Source organism: Seriola aureovittata, chromosome 5, assembly GCF_021018895.1.
Source record: "Seriola aureovittata isolate HTS-2021-v1 ecotype China chromosome 5, ASM2101889v1, whole genome shotgun sequence".
In the NCBI taxonomy this organism is placed as follows: domain Eukaryota; kingdom Metazoa; phylum Chordata; class Actinopteri; order Carangiformes; family Carangidae; genus Seriola; species Seriola aureovittata.
In genome coordinates, this window is record NC_079368.1 from 18,183,535 (window position 1) to 18,198,849 (window position 15,315).

The 15,315-nt window shown below is 43.3% G+C and overlaps 1 protein-coding gene across 1 annotated transcript in view; it reads right to left on the reverse strand.

Moving 5' to 3' along the window:
• Positions 1-12,432, reverse strand: part of fras1 (Fraser extracellular matrix complex subunit 1) — a 229,388-nt gene extending 216,956 nt beyond the window's left edge. The window contains exons 1-2 of the mRNA XM_056375341.1: positions 11,680-12,432; positions 7,536-7,567 (exon numbers count right to left, since the gene is read on the reverse strand). Of these exons, the coding sequence (XP_056231316.1) occupies positions 7,536-7,567; positions 11,680-11,767 (120 nt within the window). The 5' untranslated portion in view covers positions 11,768-12,432. The remainder of the gene's footprint in view (positions 1-7,535; positions 7,568-11,679) is intronic.
• Between the last annotated feature and the right edge of the window lie 2,883 nt (positions 12,433-15,315).

Here is a 15,315-nt window from a genome sequence, read left to right on the forward strand (position 1 = left end):
GTATTCAGAAACTGAGCCTTAAAACCAGCTGTCAGGACTTCCTGTAACTTTGTGATGTCACAACAAAGCAGTCACCTCTCTCAGCCATGCGTGTGTTTACCTGAAATATGCTTTATCTTTATTCAATCACCCAGAAAACATTAAATCTTCCATCTTCCAGAAAAAGTGTCATATATGGGACCTTTAAAACCAGATCTGATCACTTGATTCAACAAACCTCTCCTGGAAATAATCTCGCCACATCAGCAGATCATTCAGCTTGTTAAAATGTGACTCAGTGAACTCAGTAATAGTTTTTAGTAGTTTTTGCAGTGCAGTGTGAACAGATAAATTACATCCACATTTCAGAGTTAAAGGTCAACATTAGCAATTTTAAAAAAGTAAAAGAAAAAAAAAAACGACTTGATCTCAGCAGTCGAGTCAGAAGTTCTCCGCTCTTCTTCCAATTTAGTTTGCAGGTGGCGTTCCCTCCCTTCTCTCCCGTCAGGTGACCCTTCCTCTCCAGAATTTCTTATCAGGCTGAAAGAGGAAAACGCTGACATACTCTTTCAGTCTCACAGGGCTGAGGTGAAGTCGGGTCCCAGCTGTCAGACGCCCCCCATCCCCCCTGTCACACTGTCATCCTCAGATGATGTTTTTCCCCCAACCCTCTCTCTCTGTTTTTTCTCTTTTCTCCTCCGATAGTTTCTCCCAGCTTCAGTATTTTTCTGTTTGCCTCCTGCTCGGCTCCCTCCTGCGCCTGTGGTGCATGTCTCATCCTTCTGGGGCGGGGGGGGGGGGTTGATTTGCCTTTTCCTCTGATCACATGGGTGGTTTTGGGGCCCCGTGGGGCAAACAGCAGCGTGAACACCAGTCAGCGGCAACCCGGCTGTCACAAAGGAATTATCATTCACCACAGCGTGAGTGTTAATCCACCAAGGAGCCCTGAAAAAGGCAGTTTCCACTAATATACATATTCTGTCCAACAGTAGTCAGATCCTATTAGTGCTTTTAATGTCATACTTCACCGCTAAACCCCACTGGGTACAATGTGGATTGATATGAACACCCGAGCTGAGGATATTACCCATCGGCACAGAGGAAGCCAGAGATAGGCTCTTTTAAAAGAGCTGACTCTATCTGTCTTCACTGTCCTCTCCTTTTAGTTTGAGACTGTGATTGCAGAGAACCTGTGCTCGTTTAGAAGATAAAAAGACGGTTGTTTATAATTGTTCAGAAGATGAAGATTTTATAAAAACATGAGATAAGATAATCAAGTTTTGAAAACTATTCAGCAACTCTTTAAAAAAAAAGTGTTTTAGATTGAAGAACTTATCTACAGGGTTTTATAGCTCTTACTTATCGAGCCAACCATTAGCCATCATTGGGCCGGCACTGGGCCGCAGTTGAACAGCTGTTGCTTATGAGTTGATTAGGATTATTGTATTGTGGCTTTACATTTCCTGCAAAAAGACAGACTTTTAACAAAAGTCTTTTGGCTACCTATTTTGACAGTTTGGGTTTGATTAACATAGTAATTACATTATTTATGATTCACTATGAAGATTGGCCCCGCCCCCTCAGCGCCAATAACAGTGTATCTAAAGGTTGTATTTGGTTTAGTTTACGTTTATATATATTTCCCACATCAATGTACATATGGAAGTGAAATACCTTAAATATAGCTACAGCACTGACGCTTCACGCCACATTAACTTGCACTAATGAAACTAAACCAATCGTGTGTTAAACTGACGACAGACACGCTTTAAAAACTGAGGGGTAAGAGGTCACGGAGAGGGACAGAGAGAGAGAGACAGAGAGATGGGGGATGACCTCAGGCAAACTCAAACTAGTGACATTGTGATTACATGGCCAGAGTCTCCAACCATCCCCACCCCCAGGCCACCGGGACTCCACTTGTCCATTACCTTAACGATGAGGACACCTGTTTTACGTCCTATCATTTACACGTCCATCACTAGAGGAGGACTTACTTGCTTTGTGTTAACTATTTCAGAAAGTGAACGTGCACAGGAATTGGGCAATTCTTTTTTTTTTTTTTTTTTACATGTTTCATCATCAGTTGATTTATATGTTGCAGCCATTTCACTACACTAACCACAACGACAGCCCTGAGGGCTGCTGTCGAGGCACTTCGGGAAGACTACAGTGCTTCAAAGAGGTTAAAGATTTTTTTTTCTTCCTAAGTACACAGAAACAAAATTCATTACCTTTTATGGTAATGAATTTCGTAAACACTATACATGCGCGGCGATGTGTGCATAATTAGCAATGTGGTCGTAAGCTCAGCAGGTCTGAAATTAACCACCGAAGTCGTATCGAGTGGAACTGAAAAGGATATTTCTGGAGCCGTTTACCAGCAGTTCTTTGCATTAGAGCTTCTCAATGGGAGAAAAACGACGCGGTGCTGTAAAACTTCACCCTCGACGACATGTGGCAGTTACTGTAGATCCAATCAGCCTGAGTGACACATTTACCGTCAACACATTTGCAGAGATTGTCATGAGGGTGAGTGTGGAGAGCCGCTGTGATCATGACACAAGAGGCTCAGCTTCAGGAAACCTTTAGACAGACCATCAGAAGGATACTGCTCTAATCAGGGATATGAGTAAACACTACGCAGAACCAGGATAGTAATGTGCATGTAAACACACTCGCTGCTTCACCTCTGTTAAACCCCAGCTCCTCGGGGGTTACACTGCCCAGACCTCCGGCCCTCGATGGTGCTATTCTCGAGGTGCCCTGCGTTTTGATTCCTACAGAAACAGAGACTTGTAATGCCAGGAATTCGAGCCTGGAGGGGCAGGTGATATATTTGGACATGGTGCTGCATGTTGCCGAGCCCCGCTGTTCCCTCACTGTGTGCTATAACGCTGCGCTTCAGCGGCGTGTCGGGCCTGGTGGCGCAATGCAACGCTGCAGGAAGTCCTGGGTTATTTAAATCTGTGAGGATACGTGTGGTACGTGTTACCCACAATCTCCAAAGCTCCACACTGCACAGCCAGTGAGTGATTACAAAGAGCTTGTAGTCCGGGTTCGAGGATAAAGTCACTGTCACTGCACTTTTTATTTCACTCATGTTGTTTAGAAGATTAAGATTTTACAAAAACTAAGATAATTAAGATTTTGCAAACTATTCAGCAACTCTTTAAAAAAGTTTTAGTTTGATGCTAAAAGTTCATTTCATATATTATCTATAGAGTTTCACAGCCCTTAGTCATTCAGCCAACCATCAGCCATCACTGAGCTGGCACTGCGCCGCAGTTGAACAGCTATGGCTGCCTGTATTTTTGAAATCTTTTGAATTTTACATTTTTCACTACTTTCTGACATTTTATAGGACTAAATGATTAATTAACAAATAATGAATAGATTCATCAATTAAAACAATTGTTAGTTGCAGTGACAAATATGATTCAGCAGCTGAATTTAGAAAGATTAGACGTCCGTCCAACTGTGTGATGCCAAACTGAGGGGCAGCTAAAAACTACTACTGTAGTTGCTCAGTGAACTCAAAATTTCTAAGTGTAAAAATCCATCCTAACAAAGAGCCTGTTCTCTATAATACCTGCTCTCTAAAGGGAAGAATGAGAGAGCTTCTTCCTCCACCAGCAGCCGTGTTTAGTACGTGACGTAAGCGTCGGGTCTGACATGAGCTGACAGGATCAGGATGTTTAGGATGACCCGGGGAAGACGGGGCTCAACCCTCTGCGGGCCAGTAAAGACTCGCTCTCATGTGTCTGTATATCACTGATTTCAATCCACCTCACGCATCGAAAAACAAATCACCAATGTGCTGATCAACATGTTTGTTTTTGAAGACCACAATAAGAATTTTGTGTCAAAAAATTGGACTTTGAGCAATTCCCTGGTGTGATTTCCCCACATGGCTTCTGTCAAAAGCTCCTCTCTGAATTTGCTTACTTTAACTGTATTGCAGCAGAATGTTGAGGTAACAGTGATATAAATAAAACTTGACTTTGCTGCAAAAAAAAACAGATTGACCATATTGCCTACACCTTCTCAGCCATCTGTGCATCCATTTTTTAATTAATTTTCTCTTGTCAGTCAGGAAACGCTGATTGGTTACAAAGATTAAACACGTGCGCTGTAATAGTCTGTTACACAGGCAGCAGGTCACTGATCGGTTAAACCCGCTCTGATATCGAGCTTACTGATTTTAACTGTATCATTGAAAGAAGACGCCGCTTTGCTCTCGACTCCCATCTGTTCCAGTCTTTGTCATTCACATGCACACATCTAAAAAGCCGATTAGACACCTGGTCACCTGTGTACATGGAAAAACAAAAATCTGAGATAAGTTTAAACCGGTTTAATGGAGAAAGTCTGAAGTTCATGTAAAACGCACCGACTAGGAAAAACTGATCAGAAGTTCCTCTCGATCAAACTGTAATTAGTGCAGATGGGCTGAATAAAACCCATAAAATCCCAATGTGTTTGAGCAGCTATGGATGAGGGGAACATGTCAGCTGCAGCTCAGGAGGTCAGAAGCAAGTCATCTGCCAATCAGAAGGTTGGTGGTTCAATCCCCGACTCCTCCAGTCCACATGTCGAAGTGTCCTCGGGCAAGATACTGAACCCCAACTACCCCTGATGTATCATCTGTGTGTGTGTGTGTGTGTGTGTGTGTGTGTGTGTGTGTGTGTGTGTGTAACCCTGCAAACCTTTACTCTGGATTCCTACAGAGAAGTGTGAAGATGCACGAGAGAATGATTTATTTTCAGGTCTAAAAACGTTTTGGAAAAGTCCCAGAGAAGTAATGGAAGATACTGTTTTTTTTCTGGCCTGTAGCCTGCAGTTTTAAATGTGTGTCATCTCATGTATAGTTGTGCCTTTATGTCCTTTTTAATTTAGCTGTGAAGAATCACCAGGCTGATCTTTGTTCGTGTCTTGGCAGAGTTATTATTGGCATAAATCAAGCTGAACACCGAATCTAATCAAATCAAGAAATTAAAGTCTGGCAAAAGAAGCAAGAGGAAAAAAGCTGACGGTGTGGGAGAGGCTGATTTTTGCTCTGCCACACAGAGAGGCCCGAGGGCGTCTATTGAGACCTTCACTTTAATCTGTTTTTTTCCTCTCTCCATTTGTTCCTATCTGCACACCACTCCAGGTGTTGGAGGGGAGGTTCTTCACTTTGAACTCCAGAAGGCCCCCCCCCCCAACTGTGTCCAAACATGCTGGGACATCCCACCTGTCTCCCTGCCCTCTCCTTTTTTTTTCTTTTTTTTTTCCCACAAGCCTCTTGCACCACCACCCCTCCCTCCCCCTCTTCCGTCCTCAAACACTGACTGAACCATTTCTGTCTTTACATCCTCGCTCCAGCAATTATCCCTCTTCAAAGCCGAGGGGAAAAGTAACTCAGGGGAGGCAGGATGTGTTCTCGTGCGTTTACAGGATTGGAGTTGGTAGCAGGTATGTTACTGCTCGCTGTTTCAAGCTTTACTGTCATTACGCTGATAACACAGCGGGAACAAAGCAGGAGTTCGTCATTATTCTGCCTGGGAACCACAACTCCGCCGCCGAGAACCGTGTTTAAGGCTTTTTAAGAGCGATTACCAGTTGTTGCAAGACACAAGTGGTGTTTTTCTAAAGTGCACAGCAGCAGATTTCATTCCTTTTCTTTTTTCCTAGGGTTCGACCAAGAGGAGGAGACAGAGGTATTCTGAAGGCTGAATTACCCCCCCAAAGTACATCCTGTGCTGATGCTGGATGTTTTTAAACTGCTCGCGTTTTTTTGTCTTTTACCCTCTTGAAGATAGGGAATCTTCTGAAACTGCTTTCAGACCCTCACTTCAACCTCCCTGACAAATTTCTTTCAGCTCTTTGAGACATAGTTACCCTCCAAACCGTCACTCCCTCCATTCAGTGATGGGGAAAGAAAATAGAGAAGTATAGGTTCACTGTAGAGTCTTTTCATGCAGCTGCGTCCAGAGAGGAGCTGCCATCTTATTGGCAGCAGATGAAATGACCGGCTGATGGCTGATATGAAACAGTTAACAGTCCGTATTAAACATTAAACAGTACATTGGCAAACTGCAGTTGGAAGGTGGGTGAGATTAAACATTTGTTGAGGTTAGGATAAAAAAAAGGATAAAATTCTCTCCTCTTATATAAAACTGTCTAACTCAAAGTGACACTATACGGCCAAAAATATGTCGACACTCTTGATCTCCAAGGTTTTTCAGGTTTTTCATGGTCATCTACGACCTGTTTAGACAAAGGTGCTTCCAACTTTGTGCAAAGAGCTTCTATTTGTCAGCTGTCCTGTTTTAAAGGTCCCATACAGTATAAAGATAGATTTCCATGTGTTGTTTGATTATAAAGCAGAAATGCACACAGCCTGTATTCAGAAACGGAGCCTCAAAACGACCCGTCAGGACTTCTGTAACTTTGTGATGTCACAACAAATCAGTCACTGCTCTCAGCCATGCTCCAAGCCCCGCCCACCTGGACCCACCATCAGAAGAGAGCCTCCTCTCTTCTGATTGGCTCACCGACCTGTTGTTGCTAGAGCTCCAGAGAGAAGCCTGAGAGAGGAGATGTAAAACTACACTGAGATGTTTTTTGGTTCTCAAAACCACATATATATCTTCTGATGGATCAACACTTCAAATACAACACAGAAGAAGAGGAAAATATTGGACCTTTAAAAACGGATGAACGGGAACACCAATAACTCCAACATCAGTGATGGACCTCTGATGCTCTTGTGAATGAAACCAAATCCCTGCAGCCAGGTTCCAAGAGTAGAGGCTGTTCAACCACATATCAGTGTAATGTTCACACTTGGAGGTTCAACTCCCCGAGCTGGTTTGTGTCCTAAAAATCACACGTTAGTGGGCAAAGCCTCTGCTGCCTCCGCAGAGGAACAAGGCGGCTTCTCGTGAGTCGGTGCCTCGAGCCAAACACGACAATTTCAAACATTAAAATAAGTCTCAAGCTAGGAGACGAGTATCCAGCAGCAGAGTCTAAAGAATATAAAAACAAAAGCACATCTCTGAGCAAAACCTTGGATGTTCGCCAATACCCAGCACAAGCAGAGTAAAAAGCTCATCACCAACTGCTTTCTTACTTTGAAAAGAGCCTAACCCTCGGTCGGCAGAGCAGCGGGAGTCAGCGGCGCTTCCTTCAGCGGCCGGGCCCACCCGCCGCCGTGCTGCATCATGCTCTCTCATCACTATTATCATCCACAAAGTCAGTCAGTATCCGGCATGCATTATAGATGAGACACATCTTCTCGGCTACATGTCGGACAACAAGAGGATGTGCAGCAATCCCTACTGATAGAACATACGCCTTCTGCCACCTATCTGAGCACATATACACACTTAACGGCTTCAGCCGTCACTCATACCAACTTGGTAATGTCCCTTTGAATAATACATGAGCAAATACCCATCAGGCTCTACAAACAGACTCAAGATCCTAATTCTGTGAGCGGACAGGGAGGAAAATTTCAACCAATGTTGCTATAGAGGTAAAACACAACAATAAAGGGCGGTTGCACCTACCGCATACAGCGATCCCTCGTAGGTACAAGCTCCTGTGATGAAAGAAAGAGAGCATTAGCATTATAGAGTCACAACTTTAGTATTGATATGTCATGAAGCCCTTTTTTCTTTTTTTTTTAGGGATTATGTAAATCTGTCCTTATCATTCCTGCAGACGCTCAGGTCAAACAGCATTTCAGCCCCATGAAGAATGAGGAATCAATTCCCTTCAAACTGTGAGATGTGAGTTTCCATGAGAGCAGCACGCCAGGCCTGCAGTGCACTGTCAAACTCTGACGGTGGTCAATACGACTCAGCAACACAGAGAAACATGTCGGGTAAATAAACACACGTCCCCAGTGGGAGAATAATCCAAAAACAAATATTGAAAATCTGCTTGACTTGAAGCTGAGCCGTGAAAGCAACAAACTTTATAGACCAACTAACACAAGTATCACAACAAAAAAGTTTCTGAAGCTAACTGTAGCTCCTTTTGCTCCTCAGCAGGACGGCCCCAACTTTAGCATCATATCACAGAGGCTTTTCCAAGCGGGGCCCCCGGTCCCCACAAGGCTTTTTACAAGATAATCAACGATGCTAGTGAGCACTTTTCTGACCAGTAATCGATCTAAAAACACCAACATTACCCTTCAACTTACACTCTCTCTATAAAAACTGAATATGACTTTCACCTGTGGTACCTGAACACCCTAACTCCTCCCACGCCCCTTCAGAATTCAGTATTATCTAAATTCCTTAAATTGATCATTTCCCACCATTTCCATTCAGTTCATCATGAGCACTTGCCTGGAAATTTAAAAGCCAGATAATGTGCCACCTTTAGACTGAAAAGGGCAGGGCGCTGCTGATTATCTCTGCTCAATTTGAGGGTTAAATGTTAAGAAAACACAGACAGACGGACGGACAGACAGACAGACAGACAGACAGACTAACGCACGCTTCACACCAGCCTCGCAAAACAAGACTTGAGAAATCTGAGACGCCACAGGGGGAAAAGTGCAGCGGGAGGTTAACATTTACCATAATGATCCAGATGGGAAAACAAGAGTACAGTTACAGTTGCAGAGTCATACACGAAGCCCCAGAGCGAGTCTATTTGTGCTGCTGCTGCTGCTTCACGCTCTCTCGTCTCTTTATCTCTCAGTATGGGAGAAACTGCGCACACTGAAAAGAAAATATACAATCTGGAAGTTTAATCAGCGCGGGGCCAATGTACAGCAGCGGTTAAGTTCTGCCGCTAAAGGAAAAATGTTTCCAGTAACCAATTAACACTCCAGATTTTTGAACAAGCTGAACTCTGAGACAATTAATCAACCCTTGAAATGTTAGGTTGGATTTAAGTGGGTGTGTCATTCTAGCAAAGAGTATGGACCCAGTGTAATCACAGTTTGTTTATGCAAATGTGCGAACAGACTCCCCTTCTCCCAAATTGCATGGAAATTAAAGGGCGACACTTTTATTGTGAGACACACTTCAGCTAAAAAAAAAAAAATGCTTTTCTGCAACTGCAAGTGTTGCTCCAGTGTTGACCACACTGCAACTGAAATGGACGTATTGGACGAAAAAAATGGAGTAATTTTTTGTACATACTGTTGATAAAGAGTAAAAATCTTTATGTTACTGAGGTTTGAAGCTTTTGATTGGTGAGAAAACCTGAATATTGGCATGTTCTGGATGATAAATGTTGCTCATGTTTACGTTTTAAAGCCCTATTTTTACAAGATGATTCCTCAGTGAACAAAATGTTGAGATATCAAATCAATTGCTGTTTTCTTGTGATCAAGCTTCGAGTTTCCCATCAGCGCGGGATAATCACGGTCTGACTGAGGTTGAGACGGACGCACGCACTGACGCACAAGATCATCACAAAAACGAAAAATTAACAAGTCCTTCACATATCCTGATCCTTGATCAACATTTTATATCTGGAGACTCTGATAATGAACTTGTGCTCACAGGAAAGTGAGTTTGATATCTCAAGATAACAAGATGTTTAAATCATCATCTTAACATATCTCCTAATTACGAGAAACCATGGCAACTCTGAGAAGAAAAGAAAACCCTGAACATGACACACGTACACGCTGCCTCTCACTGCCTTAACCTCACAGCCAAGCCTCACACAGACATTCATTTGATAAGGTTTCTAAATGAGCCCCCCCCCCCCCCCCCCTCCACCTGAGAGAGCTTCTCGCTTCAATTATTCATCATTAAGTGGAGATTTAACTGTTTACGATGCAGGAGAAGCAGCAGCTCAACTCAAAAACAGGCAGATTTATCCCAGGAGGAATTAATGTGGAGCTCTGCAGCATCCAAACTCTTAAGTTTTTCTTTAAAAGTGAAAGTTCTTATGGTTGTTTAAACAGTTTTTTTTCTGTGATTATATTTGAACTTGTAGGTAGAACATGCTTTATATTGATATATAGTCATCTGAATGCTGATTTACATATTCTTAACTTTTAAAACACCTTATTTCGGCCAGATTTAGCTGAAAGTCAAGATATTCCTTGGACCTGCAAAATGCCAAATGAATGGGACAGAAGTGAAGTCAAACTCCTGTGTGTGTGTGTGTGTGTGTGTGTGTTGTGTGTGTGTGTGTGTGTGTGTGTGTGTGTGTGTGTGTGTGTGAGTGAGACTCTAATCTGGAAGGTCAGGGACAATCAGCAGCAACAGAAACATCACAGCCACATTCAAATAACTGCGAAGGAATCTCTCCTCATCCTCAGCATCCATCCCAGCCACCGGGCAGCTACCTCGCGTCACATGTAACATTTCAGATCCTATAACCGCTCTGCTCAGCTCGTCAACGCCGAAGGAGGCGAAGAAAGGAGCATCACGCTTTATAAAAGTTTGACTTTTACTGAAGCAACAGCTGCCAAGCGGATTGGACACATGCCGAGATGAAGGGAGAGGATGCTAATGACTTTGGTAAAGTCGGGTTCTGCTGCTGCTGCTGCTGCTGCTGCATGTGCCAGATTTCAACATGCAGCCCGACACCTTCCCCGCAGGTACCAGGCTGCTGTAACAGTTAACAAGCCCCGGTCTGACAGGAGGAATGGGAGTGAAACCTTGAATGGATCAGACCCTCTTTGGATTCTGCCCCTCACAATCTTATGCATTATGGCTCCACTGATGGGAATACTGGAGCTGTGCATGGGCAGACCTTTTAGATGTGATGCAGAGCTATGAATATTTCAATGGCAGAGAGTCCACGAGTACGAATGATTTCAAAGACGTGTTCAGATATTCAAGAGAAACTGAGACAAGTGTTGCTTTTCTATTCAGATTCCTTCACAGTGTGTTGAATGCGGCTGGGGGCATCTGCGGGGTTATCATCCATGAAACAGGTTATAGTCTCACTCACCTGTAGGAGATTACTTATGGTTGATAATGACAGCCTGAAGATTTTATTATTGAGGGAGGTTCCTGAGTTTCTTCTTTTCTCAAACGGACAAAAGTTCAACTTCACTTCTGCCTCACTAAGAATCTGATTTGGTGATTTGCGAATGAAAAGATGCAAAGACTTCTTGTTACCCAACCTTTCAGTGGCTGTATGTCAGGGCCAAGCAGGTCCTAACACCTGCACATAAATGCTTTCTGGGATGTAAACACACATACAGGACAAATTTGACTGAAATCTCCACCTTGATGGTGATGAGATTGCTCCCAGGTGAGGTGGATGATCACTCAGAAATCCTGTCGAAATGAATGTTTTTAGGACTTACTTTAAAATTCAATACCTTTCTTTTCTGGGGAACAAGCTGGAGCTGGAATCACACAAACTTCTCTGCTTTCACCCTGGGAAAACAAAAACCTGCTCAGAGGATCCCAAAGCAGGGTCCTGGCCCCCTCCAGGGGTCCTTGAGGGAGTTCCAGGACGTCCTCAGCAACTTGAGGAATGAATCACAGAGGCTATACTGTTGCCTGGATCAATGGAGACTGTGGCCACAACTTTCACTCCCCTGCAGGATTTATTATGTGCAGACTGGAATGATTCGTGATTCAGTGGTGGAAAAGTAGGCATGGTGGAAGTAAAGGTTTATGTCTGGGGTCTGTGGGTCTAATGTGTGTGTGCATGGTGGTCCCTGATAACCCCTGACCTACATAACAACTGGTTAGGCTAAAAGAGACCAAAAATACCAACCGTATATCCCTCGGGGGCCAGAGAGGATCGCAGCCAGGGCACCGACAAATATCCACCATCCACCCATGGTTGCAGCCAAAGAGGGCATTAAATCCAAATCCAAGTCAGGAGGGAAAAACGCGCGATGTGTTTGTGTTTATCTCTCTAGTTCAACTGAGAGCAGCTCTCTCTCAGCATTATTGATGTCCCAATGTAGCAGAAAACAAGCAGGAAAGATCCAGGACTCTTCCAAAAAAAAAAAAAAAAAAAAAAAAAAAAGGAGCAGGGAGACGGAGCGCACCGGGTCCGGCTCCTGAGCGCTGCGCTCCGGTCTGGAATGCAGCGCAGCCCCGTAAACCTGGAGAAGTATCCACCTCTTCTCTCCTTCCTCCGCCCGCTCACTGCTCTGCCGGTCAAGCGCAAAACTCTGCCAGGAAAGAAAAAAGAAAAATATATAAGGAAAAAAAAAACACACTACAAGATGCAAGGTGGATTGTCTTCTCTGCAGCAGCAGCAGAAGAAGCAGCAGCAGCCGGGACGCTTTTAAAAGCCGAGACGCACGCCGACGAGAGGCGGAGAGGCGGCCGGACTTTCTGCGCTCCTGCGGCGAGTGTTGCGCGGTGTCTGAAGTCACTTCTTGCGGCGCAACGGTCTTCTTCTCCAACCCCCCTCCTTCCACTCCTTTCCCTTCTTCTTCTTCTTCTTCTTCTTCCTCTTCTTCTTCTCCTCTTTCTTGTTCGTCTTCCCCTCCTCTCTCCAGGAGGACGTCCCACCTCTCAGCTGCTACACCCCCCTCCTCCTTTCCTCCCCCTCCTCCCCCTCCACCACCACCCACCTCCCAGATATAATGTCACATGGTGGTGGACTCCGCTCCTTCGGGATTAAAGCATGAGGGAGAGAATGATTGTTTGGATGGTGACTGGTGATGAATGGCTGTAAAGTGGATCATCTGCAGGATTCACCGTTTTAATCCCACTTTCAGCTGGAAATCACAGGTTCACAAAAATAATACATTAGTTTTGTCTGTGTGCAGTTAAACTCACTTTTACCTCTGCTGTCATATTACTATAGAGACCTGTACTGTGTCTGCGGTCCCCAATACTCACTCTATAAGTTTATTATGTTGTGAATAGCGACCTCGACATATTTAATAGTGTTTTTATGCCCTGTTACATCATCATTAGTTTCGTGTAGGGAGTTTTTAGAGACTTTATCTCACTTAATGACATTTAATCCTCCAGGATCCTCCCGTTCGTGCTGTATATCTGAACACCTGGTGAGTTTAGAAGCATGACAGTGCACTTTATGGCACTTTAGGTGAGATATAAACGTAAAGCAGCTCCTCCAAATAACCCAGAGCTCGCAAGATGAATCTAAGGGTGGAAACGAAAAGATTTTCTTTCTTTTTTTAGACTTTTTCTGTGCAGCTTCACTTCTTTGTGTCTCTAAATTTATTCAAATTAAAATAGTCTAAGAAAGAATAATTAGTTCTTACAGCTGCAGCTTCTGAGGAGGAGCTCATGAGTGTAGATGCTTCTGTGTATTTAAGGCCCCCCTCCTATGAAAATTAAGTTTTAAACCTTGTTAACATGTTAATATGATGTTTTTATTTATTTTTGAACTCAACCACTCTGGTCGTCCTGTAGAGACTTCATACAGCTTTTGTTTGAGTATTGATTTTAGCTTTCCAAAGGAATCCTGTTTCATTATTAGTGTCTGCAAATGTGCAAAACTTTAAAACTGAGTTGAGAAATTTGGAGAAAATTGTGGCGAAAACTGGGGAAATTCAGGTTTTTGGAGCGAGAAGGAGGAAAAAGTGACTGAAATGTGAGTTTTGAAGCAGCTTTATTGTCACATTAATGTGCTTAAACATATCACCACAAACGTATCACCTGTTGTGTCACTATAATGTTCATGTTTTGTCGTTACATATCCAGTGTTGTGGCACTTAAGTTGTGATTTTACGATCACTTTTACTCTGAATTGTGTCACTGAAAAATTCAAATTTTGCCCAATATCCCATTTGATAGCATATTCTATACTTTGTGTGTCTCTTTAACCGCACAAAATATTGTTTACAATCAGTTTATAGTTACTTTAACATGTTTTTATCCATTGTTATTACCATTACTATCTCTATGTTTTCACATACAAGAGTTGTAGTATTGTTATCTCACTCATCGGTGCTGTATATTCTAATTTTATCTCCGGTGGTCTCAGTGACCCTACTATATATTTATAGCACTTTCCTTTTCTCACAGTATCGCAATATAACTTCCAGTGTGTTGGTTCTTCATCTACAGTATCTGAGCAGTGTTAGACTCAGCTGATGTCTGTTTAATGACCTTCCAAACTGCAGAGAGTTTCCAGGATGTGAGCAGCTCCTCCTGTCTGCCAGTCTAATGTTTAATCAGAGGGAGTGCAGGACTGAGATTCCTCAGTGTCACATGGCAGTAACCTGATCTCCGCTCGGCCCTTTTGTCCTCTGCCAAAAACAGGGATCAGAATCAGTTTTTTTTCCTTTGAACCAGTTTTCTTCCTGCTGCTTTAATGTTGCTGCTGCTGCTGCTGCTGCTGCTGCTGCTGCTGCTGCTGCTGCTGGTGATGGTGGTGCTGGTGATGGTGGTGCTGGTGGTGTTTGAACCCTGCAACTGTCTGTAACCACAACACACTCACACAGTGGAAACCCTGATATCCAGTCTGTGATCAGAAAACCTCCAAAGTGACCAAAGGTCAGCGATCATGTTAACATCACTTGACTGATACTTGAGCTCAGATGTACTTTATTCTTATATAAGAAGGTAAACTGAGGTAAGCTGAGTCTGGTCAGGACCTTTGAAGACACTGGATGCTGCTGTGTTAAATCCATGTTTAGAGATGGTAAACACTCCTTCTGCACTGTTTTCCTTTTTATCATTCGCTGTGCTTTTTATATTGACTGAAATTATCACTATGACTTGACTGTTTGTGATAATGTGTTTCTGAGGTGCTGAGTAACATGGAGGGAGATTGTGCAAAGACATTGGAGGATAAGGTGAAAACAGTGCAGGTGCATGTATATACACGTTGACATCCACACTTGTTCGTGTTGTATGTTTGTTGTTTAACATCATTCTTGATTTGTTTGATTTATTCATTTATACATTGTTCTCTAATTTTATGTAACTGTGGCAAATGAATGTAGGTGTCAGACCACCTGTTGCAGGACTCCGTCTTCTTCTGGTCTCTGAAGACACTGTAGTTCTTTATGACTCTGGCTGCGTTTGATGGAATCGAAACGTCTAAATTGCCAAAAAAAAAACAACAACCTTTGCACAGTTCTTGCAGGTTTCTTGCTGTGGAAATGCAATGCTGCAAAACCCTCAAACCCTCTCTCCAGACCCCTTGGAGGTTCCAGACTGTGAGTTTGAAAACATACGTCCCAAAATCACACTGGATAAATTTAGCTCAATAGGCTTTTAGAATCTGTACAGCCTCGAATCAGATAAGGAAAAACTGCCCCCGAGGAAAAGGGGCTAAAAATAGAAGGAATAAACCTCCGACAGAGCAACCGAGCACGTGGAAGTGATGTCATATCTACAGCACAGACTGAAATAATGCAAAAATACGATATGGAAAATCAGGATGACGATATTATGGATAGTTTGTAAGAACACA